General features: G+C 52.6%; 1 protein-coding gene across 1 annotated transcript; it reads right to left on the reverse strand.

Annotated features, from left to right (window-relative positions):
- Positions 1–1988: 1988 nt before the first annotated feature.
- On the reverse strand, positions 1989–11841 carry LOC132575837 (lithostathine-like). Its single transcript, XM_060244525.1, has 6 exons — positions 11803–11841; positions 9946–10024; positions 7995–8156; positions 7149–7297; positions 3043–3157; positions 1989–2065 (listed from the first exon to the last, which is right to left on the reverse strand). The coding sequence occupies exons 1-6, from the start codon at positions 11839–11841 to the stop codon at positions 1989–1991; spliced, it is 621 nt and encodes a 206-aa protein (XP_060100508.1).
- Between the last annotated feature and the right edge of the window lie 7739 nt (positions 11842–19580).

A 19580-nucleotide genomic window follows, 5' to 3' on the forward strand; every position in this document is an offset into this window, starting at 1 on the left:
TTTCCTAACAGACTAATGTGAATCCTAAAGGCCTCATCTTTTCAGCAGCACTCTCTATCTCTGAATGGGTGCTGGCCAGAAGTAAAACAATCTCCCAGCCTCTCCATGCGTGCACAATCTTGGCCGGCCGTCGTCACACCGCCATGAATGGTTTTAAAATTGATATAAGTAAATTATGGTTTTATATGTTTTATTGGATTGACTGTATTTTATGATGTTGTAAGCTGCCCTGAGTCCGCTTGCGGAGAGGGCGGGATATAAATTGAAAGTAATAAATAAATAAATAATAAATGAGCTGTCCAGTCAAGCGGTTTTCAGCCCTTCTCGATGGGAGCCATCTCCAAGACTAACACCACCAGCGACCACCTTCCTGCACACGCAGACTCCATGAGGGAGAAATGGGAGCCTCACGGATCCAGCTGTTGCTTCGGACATCGTGCTTATCTCAGGCGTGTATCCCGCCAGACTGCCCAAGCTTCTGTCAAATGCAACGTCCAACAAAGGCGGAGCCAGCCAGAGGAGGAAGAAGAGGAAGAGAAGCCTTAACCCAGAGCCAGAGCTATTGTGTAAATTGGGGGTCACCTTAGATACCAATTTGGCCCTCTATTGTCATTTTCGATAAGTTTGTGTAGCTTGATGTAATCCTCTCAACCCATGCCTTGCCCAAACGGTCACTTTGGAGCCTCCCCTTTTCTGAGGTAATGTATCATGTGATACAGCGTCATGTCCCACCTGACCCCGTGTCACAGGTCCTTGGACCTGCTAAGAACATAAGAGAAGCCATGTTGGATCAGGCCAATGGCCCATCCAGTCCAACACTCCGTGTCACACAGTGGTCACACACACACACACACAGACTGTGGCTAATAGCCACTGATGGACCTCCAGCTCCATATTTTTATCCAATCTCCTCTTAAAGCTGGTTATGCTTGTAGCCGCCACCACCTCCTGTGGCAGTGAATTCCACATGTTAATCACCCTTTGGGTGAAGAAGGACTTCCTTTTATCCGTTCTAACCTGACTGCTGAGCAATTTCATCGAATGCCCACGAGTTCTTGTATTGTGAGAAAGGGAGAAAAGGACTTCTTTCTCTACTTTCTCCATCCCATGCATCATCTTGTAAACCGCTATCATGTCACCCTTCAGTTGACATTTCTCCAAGCTGAAGAGCCCCAAGCATTTTAACCTTTCTTCATAGGGAAAGTGTTCCAAACCTTCTAAGGGCTTCAATGCGATAGATCTCTTATAACCCTCTGACCAACATTCCCCAGGTGTGCTTCTGACAGTACCCTGCTGCTTAGATACACCCCTGAGACCTGATCAGTTGAGGGTCCTTCCCCCGTCTCCTTTTTCATCGCCATTGAAGCCTTCCTGGAAGACTACGAAAGGTGATTGCATTGCCCTGTCTGTCCATCCTGTGTTTTTTTCATGCTGTTTTCTTAGGCCTGTGTGTGTGTTGAATGATGTGTGTTGAACCCTTGTATGCTCGCCTTTATTTTATAATAAATACCACTGATTAGTAGACAACATCTCCTCATCATTGGGTGACTTCCAAAGGAGACATCTTCTGAATACATAGATCCTGGATCTCGCTAGAACCTAGTTGCCCACCAAACTAATTCCCCGGACCTAATTTTAAGGCAATTTGGCTAACACAACCTGTGGGGCTCGTGGAAGGAGAAGGACTTGCCTCTCCTGGGGTGGAAGGAAAGATGAAGGAGGACTGGAGGCTTCCAGCAAAGTTTATTCGCAAGCAAAGAACGGCAGGAAAAGGACAACGCCAGGGCAGGAAGAGAAGAAAGACCGGGGAGCTTTTAGACAGAGCTGAAGGGGGTTGTGCTTCTGAAATGGAGACGGAGGTGGTTCCTGTTGGAGAGGCTTTGTGGAAAGGGCTTGATTGACGGCGCTGCAGGAGATAAATTCTGGCTTCCTGAAGGCTTGGCTTGCTTCCGAGTAGACCCCGGGCTTCCCTGGCACATCTAGAGCACTCAGACTACGGGGCCTCTCCACTTGCAGAGGAAAGGTCTCTCATAGCTGCAAGGGGTGTCGTTCCAGCCCTTGTACCCTAAAAGCCAAGAAAGGGGGAGGGGAACTGCAGCTGAGAACGGGGTCCTGCTCCTCTCGAGAGAATACAGGGCAGTTTAGGGGAAGCAGCGGCCAGAACTGGTGGGCTTCACTGCAGGAGACTGACTGCGAACGCAGGAGTGACTGTGACCGGTGGGCAGCGCCACCTTCCTCAGATGGATCCCTCCAGGGGGTTGGTCCCCTTTGCAGAACCAGGAGTTAAGGCAGGGGTGGCCAAACAGTGGCTCTGGAGCCACATGCGGCTCTTTCACATATATTGTGTGGCTCTCAAAGCTCCCACCACCCAGTTGGCTGACTTGGAGAAGGCATTTAAAATTAAAGTTGTTTTCTTTCCACCTTACTGTCCCTCCCTCCCCATCTGTATACCTTCCTTCCTTCCATCCTTCCTCCCTCCCTCCCTCCAGTCCTCCCACTCTCCCTTCCTCCCTCCCTCCCTCCCTCCCCTTCCTCCCTCCCTCCCTCCCTCCCTCCCTTCCTTCCTTCCTTCCTTCCTCCCTTCCTCCCTGTCCTTCCTTCCTTCCTCCCTTCCTTCTTCTTTCCTTCCTTCCTTCCCTCTTCCCTTCCTTCCTTCCTCCCTCCCTCCCTGTCCTTCCTATCTTCCTTCCTTCCTCCCTCCCTGTCCTTCCTTCCTCCCTCCCTGTCCTTCCTTCCTTCCTTCCTTCCTTCCTTCCTTCCTTCCTTCCTTCCTTCCTTCCTTCCTTCCTTCCTTCCTTCCTTCCTTCCTTCCTTCCTTCCTTCCTTCCTTTCTTCCTTCCTTCCTTCCTTCTTTGTCTTGTGGCTCTCAAACATCTGGTGTTTATTCTTTGTGGCTCTTATGTTAAAGAGGTTTGCTCCACCTCCTCTAACCGGCCCCCCAAAGAAGGAATCCAGGCCCTCCCTGGATCTCACCCCCTAGGAACCTTCCAAACTCAGTCTCCACCCCCCCTGCCCAGAAGGGGAGGAGCTGTCCTCCCTCACCTGATTCAGTGATGATGTGAACGCAGAGCTCACTCCCACCAAGATTGTTGGGTTCTCCAGGGAGCCAGTTGGTGTAACCAAAGTAGGCTCCATTGGTCCAGCGCCAGCCACGGGTCTGAGGAAGAGAGAAAGGACAACTCGAGATGTGTGAATTGGCATGAACAAAGCAGGAAAAGCTTGTATTCGCCTAGTTTGTTTTCAGGGAACTCTATTGCTAATTTTTCTTAAATCATTGATGGCAAATATATATACGTGTGTGTGTGTGTGTGTGTGTGTATGGAAGGGGCCCCGTGGCACAGAGTGATAAAGCTGCAGTACTGCAGTTCTAAACTCTGCTCATGACCTGAGTTCAATCCCAGCGGAAGCTGGGTTCAGGTAGTCGGCTCTAGGCCAACTCACACTTCCATCCTTCCAAGTTTGGTAAAATGAGTCCCCAGCTTGCTGGGGGGAAAGTGTAGATGACTGGGGAAGGCAATGGCAAACCACCCTGTAAAAAGTCTGCCATGAAAACATTGTGAAAGCAGCGTCACCTCAGAGTCAGAAATGACTGGTGCTTGCACAGGGGACTATATATATATATATAGTTGTTCAGTCACACAGTCGACTCCGACTCTTTGCGACCCCATGGACAAAATCACGCCAGGCCCTCCTGTCTTCCACCATCCTCCGAAGTCTGCTCAAATTTGTGTTTGTTACATCAGTAATGCTGTCCAGCCATCTTCTCTTTTGCCGTTCCCTTCTTCTGTTGCCTTCTTCTCCAGGGAGTGCTCCCTTCTCATTTGGTGGCCAAAGGATTTGAGCTTCAGCTTCAGCATCTGACCTTCCAGGGAACAGTCTGGGTTGGTTTCCCAAGTGACTATACTAGAGCAGGGGTCCCCAACCCTGGCTCATGGACTCTGTACTGCTCCATGGCCTGTCAGCAACCGGTCCGTGAGTTGTATAATTATTTCATTACATATTACAATGCAGTAGTAATAATAACAAGACATTGAATTTATATCCTGACCACTCTGAATTTCAGAGTCTCAGAGCAGCTCACACTCTGCTTTACCTTCCTCCCCCACAACAGATACCCTATGAGGTGGGTGGGGCTGAGAGAGCTCTCCCCAGAAGCTGACCATTCAAGGAGAACTCTGAGAGAGCTAAGGCTGACCCAAGGCCATTCCAGCAGCTGCAAGTGGAGGAGGGGGGAATCCAACCCGGTTCTCCCAGATAAGAGAGCTCTGGCTGACCCAAGGCCATTCCAGCAGGTGCAAGTGGAGGAGGGGGAATCAAACCCGGTTCTCCCAGATAAGAGAGCCATGGCTGACCCAAGGCCATTCCAGCAGCTGCAAGTGGAGGAGTGGGGAATCAAACCCGGTTCTCTCAGATAAGAGAGCTCTGGCTGACCCAAGGCCATTCCAGCAGGTGCAAGTGGAGGAGTGGGGAATCAAACCTGGTTCTCCGAGATAAGAGAGCTCTGGCTGACCCCAAGGCCATTCCAGCAGCTGCAAGTGGAGGAATGGGGAATCAAAACCCGTTTCTCTCAGATAAGAGAGCTCTGGCTGACCCAAGGCCAAGGCCATTCCAGCAGGTGCAAGTGGAGGAGTGGGGAATCAAACCTGGTTCTCCCAGATAAGAGAGCCATGGCTGACCCAAGGCCATTCCAGCAGCTGCAAGTGGAGGAGTAGGGATTCAAACCCAGATATGAGAGCTATGGGTGACCCAAGGCCATTCCAGCAGCTGCAAGTTGGAGGAGGGGGGAATCAAACCCAATTTTCCCAGATAAGAGAGCTCTGGCTGACCCAAGGCCATTCCAGCAGCTGCAGGTGGAGGAGGGGGGAATCAAAACCCGGTTCTCCCAGATAAGAGAGCTCTGGATGACCCAAGGCCATTCCAGCAGCTGCAAGTGGAGGAGTGGGGAATCAAACCCGGTTCTCTCAGATAAGAGAGCTCTGGCTGACCCAAGGCCATTCCAGCAGGTGCAAGTGGAGGAGGGGGGAATCAAAACCCGGTTCTCCCAGATAAGAGAGCCATGGCTGACCCAAGGCCATTCCAGCAGCTGCAAGTGGAGGAGTGGGGAATCAAACCCGGTTCTCTCAGATAAGAGAGCTCTGGCTGACCCAAGGCCATTCCAGCAGGTGCAAGTGGAGGAGGGGGGAATCAAACCCGGTTCTCCCAGATAAGAGAGCCATGGCTGACCCAAGGCCATTCCAGCAGCTGCAAGTGGAGGAATGGGGAATCAAACCCGTTTCTCTCAGATAAGAGAGCTCTGGCTGACCCAAGGCCAAGGCCATTCCAGCAGGTGCAAGTGGAGGGGTGGGGAATCAAACCTGGTTCTCCCAGATAAGAGAGCCATGGCTGACCCAAGGCCATTCCAGCAGCTGCAGAGTGGAGGAGTAGGGATTCAAACCCAGATATGAGAGCTATGGGTGACCCAAGGCCATTCCAGCAGCTGCAAGTGGAGGAGGGGGAATCAAACCCAATTTTCCCAGATAAGAGAGCTCTGGCTGACCCAAGGCCATTCCAGCAGCTGCAGGTGGAGGAGGGGGGAATCAAACCCGGTTCTCCCAGATAAGAGAACTCTGGCTGACCCAAGGCCATTCCAGCAGGTGCAAGTGGAGGAGGGGGGAATCAAACCCCGGTTCTCCCAGATAAGAGAGCCATGGCTGACCCAAGGCCATTCCAGCAGCTGCAAGTGGAGGAATGGGGAATCAAACCCGTTTCTCTCAGATAAGAGAGCTCTGGGCTGACCCAAGGCCATTCCAGCAGGTGCAAGTGGAGGAGGGGGGAATCAAACCCGGTTCTCCCAGATAAGAGAGTTCTGGCTGACCCAAGGCCATTCCAGCAGCTGCAAGTGGAGGAGGGGGAATCAAACCCGGTTCTCCCAGATAAGAGAGCTCTGGCTGACCCCAGGCCATTCCAGCAGCTGCAAGGGAAGGAGTGGGGAATCAAACCCGGTTCTCCCAGATAAGAGAGCTCTGGCTGACCCCAGGCCATTCCAGCAGCTGCAAGGGGAGGAGTGGGGAATCAAACCCGGTTATCCCAGATAAGGGAGCTATGGCTGACCCCAGGCCATTCCAGCAGGTGCAAGTGGAGGAGTGGGGAATCCAACCCGGTTCTCCCAGATAAGAGAGCTCTGGCTGACCCCAGGCCATTCCAGCAGCTGCAAGGGGAGGAGTGGGGAATCAAACCCGGTTCTCCCAGATAAGAGAGCTCTGGCTGACCCCAGGCCATTCCAGCAGGTGCAAGTGGAGGAGTGGGGAATCAAACCCGGTTCTCCCAGATAAGAGAGCTCTGACTGATCCAAGGCCATTCCAGCAGGTGCAAGTGGAGGAGTGGGGAATCAAACCCAGTTCTCCCAGATAAGGGTCCACGGACTTAAGCACCACACACCAAACACTTTAGAAATAAAGTGCACAACTGTATCATCCCAAAACCATTGCCCCCCTCCCCCCCAGTCTGTGGACAAAATTGTCTTCCACAAAACCAGTCCCTGGAGCCAGAAAAGTTGAGGACCACTGTTCTAGAGCATGTGACAGGATAACCATGGGCTCTTCCACAGAGCCACCAGCCCCTCCCTTGGGGTTGCCAAGTTCAATTCAAGAAATATCTGGGGACTTTGGGGGTGGAGCCAGGCGGCCTGGGGATAGAGCCAGGAGAAAGATTGTGACAAGCGTAATTGAACTTCAAAGGATGTTCCGGCCATCACATTTAAAGAGACCACACACCTTTTCTCCATGCCTTCCCTCCACTGGAAATAATGAAGGATTGGGGCACTTTATTGGGGGTTCATAGAATTGGACCCCTGGGTCCAATCTTTTTTGAAACCTGGAGGGTGTTTTGAGGAGAGGCATTGGAAGCTATGCTGGAGATTTGGTGCCCTCTACCTCAAAAAACAGCCCCCCCCCTCGCAGAGCCCCAGATACCCGCGTATCAATTCTCCATTATTCTCTACGCGGGTTGGTCTCCATAGGGAATAATGAGTGCCCAGCAGACATTTCCCTCCCCCCACCCTGATTTCTGATGGTCCCTGAAGCGGAGGGGGGGGCCTCCAAACCGGGAGGTCCCCCTGCCCCCACCTGGGGATTGGCAACCCTGCCCTCCCTCCAGCAGTCCCTTCTTACCAGGTCCGAATTCTGGCGCCGGTGGAGCCCGATCCACACGTGAGTCCTTTCCTGGTTTACCCGAGAGACGTAACCCCCGATCATCTCCGTCTGCTCCGTGCTGGTGATTGAGGCCAGGTGGCCCCACTCCGACTCTCCTGACAAGCGGCCTGGGGAGGGACACACCTGCATCATTCACCTCCGGACCTGAGCGCTTAGCCCAGGCAAGGCAGCTCACGTTGCCCCACGCGGTGCAAGGAGGGGGTGGAGGCCTCCTGCCCCGCAGAAGCTCCCATTGGCAGGATAAACCCTCATCTAACCTGCAAGTAGGGTTGCCAACGTCAGGTTGGGAAAGTGCTGGAAACTTGGGAGTGGAGCCTGAGAAGGTAAAGGGCTTGGGGGAGCTGGGAAGGCAACGGGGTAAAACCCCATGAAATCTGCCCTCCCAAGGCCTCCCTTCCTCCAGGGGAGCTGATCTGTCTTCTCTGGAGTTCCAACTGTGATTCTGGCAGCTCTCCAGGCCCTACCTGGAAGTTGGCAACCGTACCACCAGATCTCCCTCTGAGCAGGAGACCTGCATTTCCACCGGTTGGGGACAGGGGGTGAATGTTAAGAGCGGAAGCAGTTTGATGCCTCCCTCTTCCCCAAGAAGGGCCCTGAGAATAACACCCTGGAAATCAGCAAGAGCTCCAGCCTGTCTAGGGGAGGGGAGGGCAGGTGAATCCCACACTCAGACCCCCGGCACCTGCTGAACCCAGGAAGAAGGCACAGGGGCCTGCCCCACGGTGTGGCAGATTCTCTGGAGGCTGCTTCTGGATCCTGCTGGAGGGAGGTGTTTGCCCCCCTCCCCACCCTCTGCTCTCCCACCAAGGATCTTCTTGGCCTCTGGCCCCCCGCCCTCACGCACCTCAGCATCCACAAAGGGCAGCGGGTATTCATGGAACTCGTAGCAGAACCAGGCCACGCCTTCCTTGAGGGAGAAAGCGCCCGAAGGGCAGCGAGACCTGGCCTGCACCTTCGCCTGCGGAGCTGCAGGGAAGGAGAGAGAGAAACGATGTGGAGAAATGGTGTGGGGTTGATGGACCTCCTCCTGAACATGGCGAGCTGCCTGATACAGACTCAATTTCCTTCCTCCCTTCCACCCTCCCTCCCCCTCCCTTCCACCCTCCCTCCCTCCCTTCCTCCCTCCCTCCCTTCCTTCCTCCCTCCCACCCTCCTCCCTCCCTCCCTTCCTCCCTCTTTCCTCCCTTCCACCCTCCCTTCCACCCTTCCACCCTCCCTTCCTTCCTTCCCTCCCTTCCACCCTTCCTCCCTCCCTCTCTCCATCCCTCCCTCCCTCCCTCCCTTCCTTCCTCCCTCCCACCCTCCTCCCTCCCTCCCTTCCTCCCTCCCTCCCTCCTCCCTTCCACCCTTCCACCCTCCCTCCCTCCCTTCCTTCCCTCCCTTCCATCCTTCCTCCATCCCTCTCTCCATCTCTCCCTCCCTCCCTTCCTTCCTCCCTCCCACCCTCCTCCCTCCCTTCCTCCCTCCCTCCCTCCTCCCTTCCACCCTCCCTTCCACCCTCCCTCCCTCCCTTCCTTCCTTTCCTCCCCTTCCACCCTTCCTCCCTCCCTCTCTCCCCTCCCTCCCTCCCTTCCTCCCACCCTCCTCCCTCCCTCCCTTCCACCCTTCCTCCCTCCCTCTCTCCATCCCTCCCTTCCTTCCTCCCTCCCACCCTCCTCCCTCCCTCCCTTCCACCCTTCCTCCTCCCTCTCTCCATCCCTCCCTCCCTCCCTCCCTTCCTTCCTCCCTCCCACCCTCCTCCCTCCCTCCCTTCCACCCTTCCTCCCTCCCCTCTCTCCATCCCTCCCTCCCTCCCTCCCTCCCTTCCTCCCTCCCACCCTCCTCCCTCCCTCCCTTCCACCCTTCCTCCCTCCCTCTCTCCATCCCTCCCTCCCTCCCTTCCTTCCTTCCTCCCACCCTCCTCCCTCCCTCCCTCCCTTCACCCTTCCTCCCTCCCTCTCTCCATCCCTCCCTCCCTCCCTTCCTTCCTCCCTCCCACCCTCCCTCCCTTCCTCCCTTCCTTCCTCCCTCCCACCCTCCTCCCTCCCTCCCTTCCACCCTTCCTCCCTCCCTCTCTCCATCCCTCCCTCCCTCCCTTCCTTCCTCCCTCCCACCCTCCTCCCTCCCTTCCACCCTTCCCTCCCTCCCTCTCTCCATCCCTCCCTTCCTCCCTCCCTCTCTCCATCCCTCCCTCCCTCCCTCCCTTCCTTCCTCCTCCCACCCTCCTCCCTCCCTCCCTCCTCCCTTCCACCCTCCCTTCCACCCTTCCTCCCTCCCTCCCTTCCACCCCTTCCTCCCTCCCTCCTCCCTTCCTTCCTTCCTCCCTCCCTTCCACCCTTCCTCCCTCCCTCCCTTCCCTTCTTCCCTGGAGCTAGGCATTTTGCCTAGGACAGCAGGTGAGGGAAAGTGTGCCAGATTAGGCTCTCCCCACATGACTTCAAATAGAAAAAACAATTATTTACATTAACTTTGCCGCCCTGAATCGTTCTCCCTCCACAGAGCACTGTTTTTTAAGTTGATCATTTTTGTATGGCCCGTGAATGATGTTATAAATATCCAAATGGCCCTTGGCAGAAGAAAGGTTCCCCACCCCTGCTCTAGAGCAAAGAGCTCTGCAACGTTTCCTTGGTTAATTCTTGTGTTCATAGCACCCCCCGTGTGTCCAAAATGTGAACTTCAGGCCCTGACACCCACTCACCCCCATGCGTCCCTTCTCCACAATCAGACTTGGAGGACCTGCCACCCCATGCCAAAGGGGATGCCAGCGTGCCTTAACCTTCTGCCCAGGAGCTGGAAAGGAGACTGCCGAGAAGGCAGAAGAGAAGGCTGGCAAAGAGGGTCATCTCGGCTGTAGCCTAAGGAGACGCAAAGGGGAAGGTGAGAGACGAATAAGAGTCTTGGGGAGCCCACTGCCCCCCCCCCGTCTCCAAGCCTGAAGAGGGCACTCGCCTCTGCCACTCGGCTCCTTGATGCCCTCCCATGCACACTCTATCCCACTGCAACAACCTTTTGCTTTGCATTGGTGTGCACGCGTGTCTGTGTGTCTATGGGCCAGTTTAGGAAGTTTGTAGCTTCTTCCCTCCTGGAGATGTTTGAATACAAGACGGGGAGGACTCCTGTTGACTGCTGTCCCCTCTGCAGGGTGTTTTTGCCCGTGGACATGGGGCGCAGAGCCCACTGTAGGAAATTAGGAAGGGCTTCATATCCCAAATTCACCCACATCCCAGCCATCTGCCCAGTCAACAGAATTCCACCCCTCACACACCCCGTGCCCCAGCTGGGTGAGGACAGCAGACCCCCACCCCCTCTTGTCTGGATGTACAGAAAGGAAGAACGCACACACACCCCCAATACACACACACAAACACACACAAACCACCCTCCATGTGCAGGACTGGATTTGGCAGACCAGGAGCAAGGAAGAGGCCAGAACGACAGTGCATTTGCAAGCGCATCTCAAGCATCCAGTAACTTATTGGAAGCAGGATCTGGTTATTAGTCCAAAGACTGTAAGCACCTCAGGGCAGAGACCCACCCTTTTGCTGCAGCCACACCCTGTCATGTTACACGAGTCATGGTGGACACCCTTCACGGTGGTGGCAGGGAGAAAAACAGTGTTGTCGCCAGTGGCCTTGGAAAGACAAACATCTCTTGGAGGGACAGTGGCTCAGTGGTAGAGCATCTGCTCGGGAAGCAGAAGGTCCCAGGTTCAATCCCAGGCATCTCCAAAAAAGGGTCCAGGCAAATAGGTGTGAAACACCTCAGCTTGAGACCCTGGAGAGCCGCTGCCAGTCTGAGAAGACAAGACTGACTTGATGGACCAAAGGTCTGATTCAGTATAAGGCAGCTTCATATGTTCATATATGTTCAAGTCCTCCAGTCCAATTCTTAGCAACCAAGAAGGTTTTTGCCCGTGGACACGGGTCGCAGAGCCCACTGTAGGAAATTAGGAAGGGCTTCATATCCCAAATTCACCCACATCCCAGCCATTCTGCCCAGTCAACAGAATTCCACCCCCTCACAACACCCCGTGCCCCAGCTGTCCACTCAGATTGGCAGCGGCTCTCCCAGGGTCTCAAGCTGAGGTTTTTTCATGCATCTTTTGCCGGGACCCCTTTTGAGTTGGAGATGCCAGGGATTGAACCTGGGACCTCCTGCTTACCAAGCAGATGCTCTACTCACTGAGCCACCGCCCCTCTCTAAGGTTTAGAGGGCACAAGCAGATCTGATGAAGAGAGCTCAGACTCTCAGGAGCTCCTACTCTGGACATCTCAGCTCTCCGGTGCCCCTGGACTGGAACTCACCTGCTCTAATGCAGACTGACACAGCTCCTCTCTGGAGCCCAAACCCAGTGGAAAGCAAGAGGGAAACGCGAGAAACGTTCTCACCTAGGGATGGCCGCCTGCTCCAGAGAAGAGGTGTCTTCTGGGCAGGCGGTTCATGGGGGGCTTTATACTTGCAGAAGTGGGAAGGGACTTAATACCACCCCCTCCTCTAAAGAAACAGAGCAAACAAGATAAGAGAGGTCTGGCAGAAGGGAGACAGGAGGAAGGCGAGCAGGTGGAAGCCGCACGGGGTGGGGGGGGGCATTCCAAGGAGCAGGGAAACTGATAAGGGCTTCCCCAGTGACCACCTGGCTGTCCCGGATGCTGCAGATCCCTTCCATCGCCATGTGACAGGCACTGTTTGTCTTTAGCAGCACCCATAGCCCGGCTCCCAATGCCAACCAATGTTCCCTCTAAGCTGAAGAGTCCCTGAGGGCAAAAAATTCTCCTTCCTGAGCTCCTGGTATTAAAGTTGTGAGCCGCTGCCTAAATTATTCTGCTTTGGGGTCATCCTTCCTGAGCTAAGACAAAAGTGTGTGAGCTGGAGGCTAAAAACTGTGAGCTGGCTCAGGCTAGCTCAGCTTCGAGGGATGCCGACTCGTTTTGAACAGCCGCGGCCAGAAGCCGTGCAGAAGAGCTGGATGCAGGAAGACGGTGCCCTTTGGACACGCTCACTGGAAACCCCAGAAACCGCCTCCATTTACACATTTAAGCTCGGAGCACACCAGGCCAAGAGGAATGGAGGAGAGGTACCCTCTGCCTGGATATCAGGTGTCTCCTTCTCTGCACCTCGGTTTCTATGCTCTCCAGCCCAGCAGAGAGACAACCTGGGCAGAGGCCTGAGGGGGTGCAGGGCTGCCTCCTCCCTGCTGTCCCGGAGAAGACCCAGGCTCTTGCCCAAGGGGATACTCAAGGGCACAGCATCTGCTGAGCATGCCAGGGATCCCAGATTCAGTCCCTGGCTTCTCGTTATGGTGGAAAGTGTGCTGTAGCCACAGCCAATTTATGGCAAGCCCTTGTGGGGTTTTTCAAGTCAAGAGATGAACCGAGGTGGCTTTGCCATTGCCTGCCCTCTGTCCTGCCAGTTTGGAGAGCCAGTTTGGTGTAGTGGTTAAGTGTGCGGACTCTTATCTGGGAGAACCGGGTTTGATTCCCCACTCCTCCACTTGCACCTGCTGGAATGGCCCTTGGGTCAGCCATAGCTCTGGCAGAGGTTGTCCTTGAAAGGGCAGTTGCTGTGAGAAGCCCTCTCAGCCCCACCCACCTCACAGGGAGCTTGTTGTGGGGGAGGAAGGTAAAGGAGATTGTGAGCCGCTCTGAGACTCTTCGGAGTGGAAGGCGGGATATAAATCCAATATCTTCTTCTTCTTCTGCAACCCTGGACTTCCTTGGTGTCCCCCATCCCAGTCAGACCCTGCTCAGCTTCAGAGATCTGACAAAATCGGCTCACCTGGGCCATCAAGGTCAGGCATGAACTGTCCGCACTGCCTGCCAAATTGCCAACTTCAGGGCAAAATCCCTAAGAGTGAAGCAAGTCGGAGCTTCCAATGGCAGCTTAGAACTAGAAAGGGACATGATTGGAGGCGCAGACCCTCTTCTGCTGTATATTCAGCTCGGGCACTCGGGCAACTGATTTGTCCCCATTCAGATAGTCCACCTTCCTGTCACCAAGACCCCTGCTCTTTCCTGCAAAGCAGGAGTCCAGTCAGGCACCTTTAAGACCAACAAAGTTTTATTCAGAATGGAAGCTTTCATGTGCTCTAGGCACCCTTCATCAGAAGAGGAATCAGGTGCAGTGAGCAGAGCTGCATAGAGCTGGTAGGCAGTGGCTTAGAATGCAAAATGGTACAAATTTAAGATCCAATGAGAGAAGAGTAAAATTAACGCATTGAGCAAACCTGGGTAATGTTACTCAGATCAAAGGTTTGCTCAGTGCATTAATTTTACTATCCTGTCATTGGATCTTCAATTTGTACCATTTTGCATTCTTTATTTTATTTATTATTTATTTTAGTATATTTCTCTTCCGCCCGTTCCCCGTAGGGCTCAGGACGGAGTACAGCGTACGATAAAACAATAAAATACGATAAAAACATTTTAAAACATTCTAAACCACTGCCTACCAGATACTTTTACTATTCTCTCATTGGATCTTCAATATGTACCGTTTTGCATTCTGAGCCGCTGCCTCCCAGCTATATGTAGCTCTGCTCAGTGTACCGGATTCCTCGTCTGATGAAGGGTGCTTAAAGCACATGGAAGCTTCCATTCAGAATAAAACTTGGTTGGTCTTAAAGGTGCCACTTGACTCCTACTTTGTTCTACTGCTTCAGCCCAACAGGGCTGCTGCCCACCTGGATCTACCTGCTCTTTACTGAGTGTGCTGTTTGTTTGACTGACTCATCCCATCGGACTCTGGTCTCCCTCCACTGGAAGTACAAGGAAATGTTGCTATGAGAAGTGAATTCCCCTCCTCCTGGTTAATATAACATGGAAGGAGGGCCCCTCTCCTGAACTCGGCTGATGTGGCCACACCAATCCATGTCATGGGACCCTCAAGGCTAGACTGCTGCAGAACACTCTACGTAGGGCTGCCCAAGGCAACTCGGAAGCCACACCTGGTTCAAAATGCAGCAGAAGCGATCGTTCACCTATTTCTCCTTTGAACAAAGCAGGAGTCAAGTGGCGCCTTTAAGACCAACCCATTTTTATTTAGAACGTCAGCTTTCTTGTGCTCTTAAGCACACTTCATCAGACGAGGAATCCGGCAAAGGGAGCAAAGCCATACAGAGCTGAGCAGAGCCATACAGAGCTGGTAGGCAGTGGCCCAAAATGCAACATGGGACAGATTTAAGGGCCAATGACAGTGAAGTAAAATTATCTGGTAGGCAGGGGGTTGGAATGTAAAAGGGTACAACGACAGAAGAGTAAAATTAACAAATTGAGCAAACCTTTGATCTGAGTAAACATGCTACTCAGATCAAAGGTTTGCTCAGTTTGTTAATTTTACTGCATGCTGCTGTTTTGTTGCTTTCGCATGCGCATGCTACTCCGATCAAAGGTTTGCTCCATTTGTTAATTTTACTATTCTGTCATTGTACCATTTTACATTCTAAACCACTGCCTGCCAGATCATTTCACTTCACTGTCATTAGTTCTTCAATCTGTACCATGTTGCATTCTGGGCCACTGCCTACCAGCTCTATATGGCTCTGCTCAGCTCTGTATGGCTTTGCTCACTGTGCTGGATTCCTCGTGTGAGGAAGTGGGCTTAAGAGCACACGGAAGCTGACGTTCTAAATAAAAATGGGTTGGTCTTAAAGGTGCCACTTGACTCCTGCCTTGTTCAACTGCTTCAGACCAACCAAAGGTTTGCTCCATTGACTGCCTCTGTGCTGGTCTGAGATGTCCAAACTCCAGACCCTGCTGGTCCATCCAGGTGAGTCTTGTCTGCTCAGACTGGCAGCTGCTCTCCAACATCTCACTTCCTCCAAGATCCTATTGACTGGAGATGCTGCCGGGGACTGAACCTGGGGCCCTCTACATGCCCACCCGGGGCTCTCTCCCACCCAGCTGCAGCCCATCCCCCTTCTTGCAAGACAGCCTTTCCTGCTGTGGCCCCTTAAGAGAGCCAGTTCAGTGTCCTGGTTAAGAGCATGGACTCCTATCTGGGAGAAACGGGTTTGATTCCCCACTCCTTCACATGCACCTGCTGGAGTGCCCTTGGGTTAGTCACAAGTTCGCCTCTCAGAGCTGTTCTCTCAAGAGGAGTTTCTGTCAGAGCTCTCTCAGCCCCAGCTGTCTGTTGTGAGGAAGCAAGACTGTAAGCCGCTCTGAGACTGAGTGAAGGGCAGGGTATAAATTTCTTCTTCCTCCTCCTCCTCTAAGACTCTGACACTATTCTGATCCACATCAATTTATTATCCTTCCCTCGAGGCCTGGGGCTGTCCCCAGCATGGCACCCATGGGTGCCATGACACCCTCTGACACCTTCCCTGGTGTTGCCAAGGGTTTTTAGAAACTAGGTGGGGTCCGGAAGGTCTTTTGTCCACCATAGCTTCTAGTTGGCCATTGGAAAATGGATTGGCTGCTACAGGTTTTTTTAAAAAATGCTGGTTTGGTAGTAAGTTGCCGCCACAGCTCTAGGATCTTCAACACATGGCATCTCTTGCGGCAGCCATTTTGTGGCTGGGCCCACCACCTCATCTTAGAATGCTGTGGTGGGATTATGGAAGAAACAGGACAGTTCTGACCAGAACATGGCTCTCTATTTAGTTCTGTTCCCCATAAGGCTTGCATCTCTCGCAAGCTTGGCTTGTTCAGAGTACCCTCTCTCTAGAAGAACTGCTGACTTCTTTTAGGTTCAGGCTCAAATTCATAGAATCCTAGAGTTGGAAGGGACCTCCAGGGTCATCTAGTCCAACCCCCTGCACAATGCAGGAAACTCACAAACACCTCCCCCTAAATTCACAAGATCTTCATTGCTGTCAGATGGCCATCTAGGCTCTGTTGAAAAACCTCCAAGGAAGGAGAGCCCACCACCTCCTGAAGAATCCTAGAGTTGGAAGGTACCTCCAGGGTCATCTAGTCTAACCCCCTGCACAATGCAGGAAACCCAGAAACACCTCCCCCTAAATTCACAGGATCTTCATTGCTGTCAGATGGCCATCTAGCCTCCGTTGAAAAACCTCCATGGAAGGAGAGCCCACCACCTCCTGAAGAATCATAGAGTTGGAAGGAACCTCCAGGGTCATCTAGTCCAACCCCTGTACAATGCAGGAAACTCCCAAACACCTCCCCCTAAAGTCATAACATCTATGCATCTCCATGGCTTCCACTTGGCACAGAGAGTACTACAATATACAGGTTGGAAGAAGGAGGAGGAGGAGAAGGAGGAGGAAGAGGAGGAGGAGACGGAGGAGAAGGAGGAGGAGAAGAAATTGGATTTATATCCCATCCTTTGCTCTGAATCTGAGTGGCTTACAATCTCCTTCACCTTCCCCCACCCCCACACACAACAGACACTCTGTGAGGTGGGTGGAACTGAGAGCTATCACAGAAGCTGCCCTTTCAAGGACAACTCTACTAGAGCTATGGCTAACCGAAAGCCATTCCAGCAGCTGCAAGTGAAGGAGTGGGGAATCAGGTCTCCCAGATAAGAGTCCATGCACTTCACCCAGGGCTTTTTTTGAGCAGGAACGCAGTTCTGGCTGGCTTGGTGTCAGGGGGTGTGTCCTAATATGCAAATGAGTCCCTGCTGGGCTTTTTCTACCAAAAAAGCCCCGGCTTAACCACGACACAAAACTGGCTTCAGGAACTCAAGGACCACGCAGACACACTCAAGTTGCAGCTTCCCACAGTCCCAGATTAACACGTAGCAAAGTTTCTTAGTAATTCACCTAGCCCTCTAAATTCTTGCCACGCCATCACTTTAAATCGAGGTGCCAAATCACAATCTCACCTTATTTGTCACAGAAACGCAATGTGTTAAGTTTTATATAGAACTTGTTCTTTGCTCCTGTCTCAGGAGCAGTTGATTTTACCCGGAGGGATCTGATCTCCTTTTAGTGCAATAAAAAAAATTTGTTTTGTTCCTCACAGATCCTGATTGCGTGTGTGCGGACTGGGAGAGAAATCACCCTTTACATGCAACAGGCTCAAAAAGATTGGGAGACCAGTTTGGACGACTCCAAGTCACTCCTGGGTCTTGGCAGCAGTTGCCCCCCTCCTCACCCCCCCAATGGCCAGACCTTCCTGAGCGGGGCCGTTCCTAAAATGTTCAAAGACCCAGTTGTTCAAGACGGCCTTTCCCACTCAATGACTGCAAACTGCCCACCGGAAGTCCATTTTGTGATGCTGAAACAATTTATTTTCCGTGCCTCCATCTACTGGCGACAGTTGGGTTCGCTGTTCACGGTCTGCAGGGCGGGTAACAAGATTTTCAAATCCTTGTGGAATTTAATGTTTTTGTTCCTTAACACTTTTAAGCTACTTTGAATCCAACTTCTGTGGAGAAAAGCCAGGGAAATGAAGATGCTGTAAATAAATAAATAGTGTGGGCTTTATACTGGGAAAAGACAAAACGGATTATGTTCTTATACTGCTGAGCAGACAAGTTAAAACGGATAAAAGGAAGAACTTCCTCACCCAAAGGATGATTAACATGTGGAATTCACTGCCACAGGAGGTGGTGGCGGCCACAAGCATGGCCACCTTCAAGAGGGGTTTAGATAAAAATATGGAGCAGAGGTCCATCAGTGGCTATTAGCCACAGTATATATGTGTGTGTGTGTGTGTGTGTGTATATATATATATATATATTTTTTTTTTTTTTTTGACCACTGTGTGACACAGAGTGTTGGACTGGAGGGGCCATTGGCCTGATCCAACAGGGCTTCTCTTATGTTCTTATGTGACACAGAGTGTTGGACTTGAGGGGCCATTGGCCTGATCCAACATGGCTTCTCTTATGTTCTTATGTGACACAAAGCGTTGGACTGGATGGGCCATTGGCCTGATCCAACAGGGCTTCTCTTATGTGACACAGAGTGTTGGACTGGAGGGGCCACTGGCCTGATCCAACAGGGCTTCTCTTATGTTCTTATGTGACACAGAGTGTTGGACTTGAGGGGCCATTGGCCTGATCCAACATGGCTTCTCTTATGTTCTTATGTGACACAAAGCGTTGGACTGGATGGGCCATTGGCCTGATCCAACAGGGCTTCTCTTATGTGACACAGAGTGTTGGACTGGAGGGGCCACTGGCCTGATCCAACAGGGCTTCTCTTATGTTCTTATGTGACACAGAGTGTTGGACTGGAGGGGCCATTGGCCTGATCCAACACGGCTTTTCTTATGTTCTTATGTGACACAAGGCGTTGGACTGGATGGGCCATTGGCCTGATCCAACAGGGCTTCTCTTATGTTCTTATGTGACACAGAGTGTTGGACTTGAGGGGCCATTGGCCTGATCCAACATGGCTTCTCTTATGTTCTTATGTGACACAAAGCGTTGGACTGGATGGGCCATTGGCCTGATCCAACAGGGCTTCTCTTATGTGACACAGTGTGTTGGACTGGAGGGGCCACTGGCCTGATCCAACAGGGCTTCTCTTATGTTCTTATGTGACACAGAGTGTTGGACTGGAGGGGCCATTGGCCTGATCCAACACGGCTTTTCTTATGTTCTTATGTGACACAAGGCGTTGGACTGGATGGGCCATTGGCCTGATCCAACAGGGCTTCTCTTATGTTCTTATGTGACACAGAGTGTTGGACTGGAGGGGCCACTGGCCTGATCCAACAGGGCTTCTCTTATGTTCTTAGGTGACACAGAGTGTTGGACTGGAGGGGCCATTGGCCTGATCCAACAGGGCTTCTATTATGTTCTTATGTGACACAGAGTGTTGGACTGGAGGGGCCACTGGCCTGATCCAACAGGGCTTCTATTATGTTCTTAGGTGACACAGAGTGTTGGACTGGAGGGGGCATTGGCCTGATCTAACATGGCTTCTCTTATGTTCTTATGGAGGGTTGGGGCACCATGTGTGTGTGTGTTTGGTGCTGTCACGTCACAGCCCACTTGTGGTGAGCCACGCAGGGTTTTCAAGGCAAGAAAAAGAGGTGGTTGCCCATTGCCTGCCTCTCTCTTCCTAGCAGTGTTCCCTCTAAGATGAGTTAGCGTGAGCTAGCTCACAGTTTTTTTAGCCTCCAGCTCACACATCTTTTGTCTTAGCTCAGGAAGGATGGCCCCAGAGCACACTAATTTGTGCAGCAGCTCACAACTGTAATGCCAGGAGCTCACAACGTAGAATTTTTGTTCACAAGACTCTGCAGCTTAGGGGGAACATTGCTTGCCTAGTCGCCATGGACTTCCGTGGTGGTCTCCCCTCCAAGCACCCACCAGGGCTGACCAAGCTAGCCTGAGCCATCTGGGGCAGGGCTGTGGCACCTTAAAAGCAAACATTTACCCTGCCAAAGGTTGGGTGCGCCAGCTCCCTCTTGGAGAGATTCTCCCCAGTTAGAGATGCCAGTTCCATGTTGGGAAATTCCTGGAGGTTTGGAGGTGGGTCCTGGGGAGGGTAGG

This window comes from Heteronotia binoei, chromosome 8 (genome assembly GCF_032191835.1).
Source record: "Heteronotia binoei isolate CCM8104 ecotype False Entrance Well chromosome 8, APGP_CSIRO_Hbin_v1, whole genome shotgun sequence".
In the NCBI taxonomy this organism is placed as follows: Eukaryota; Metazoa; Chordata; class Lepidosauria; order Squamata; family Gekkonidae; genus Heteronotia; species Heteronotia binoei.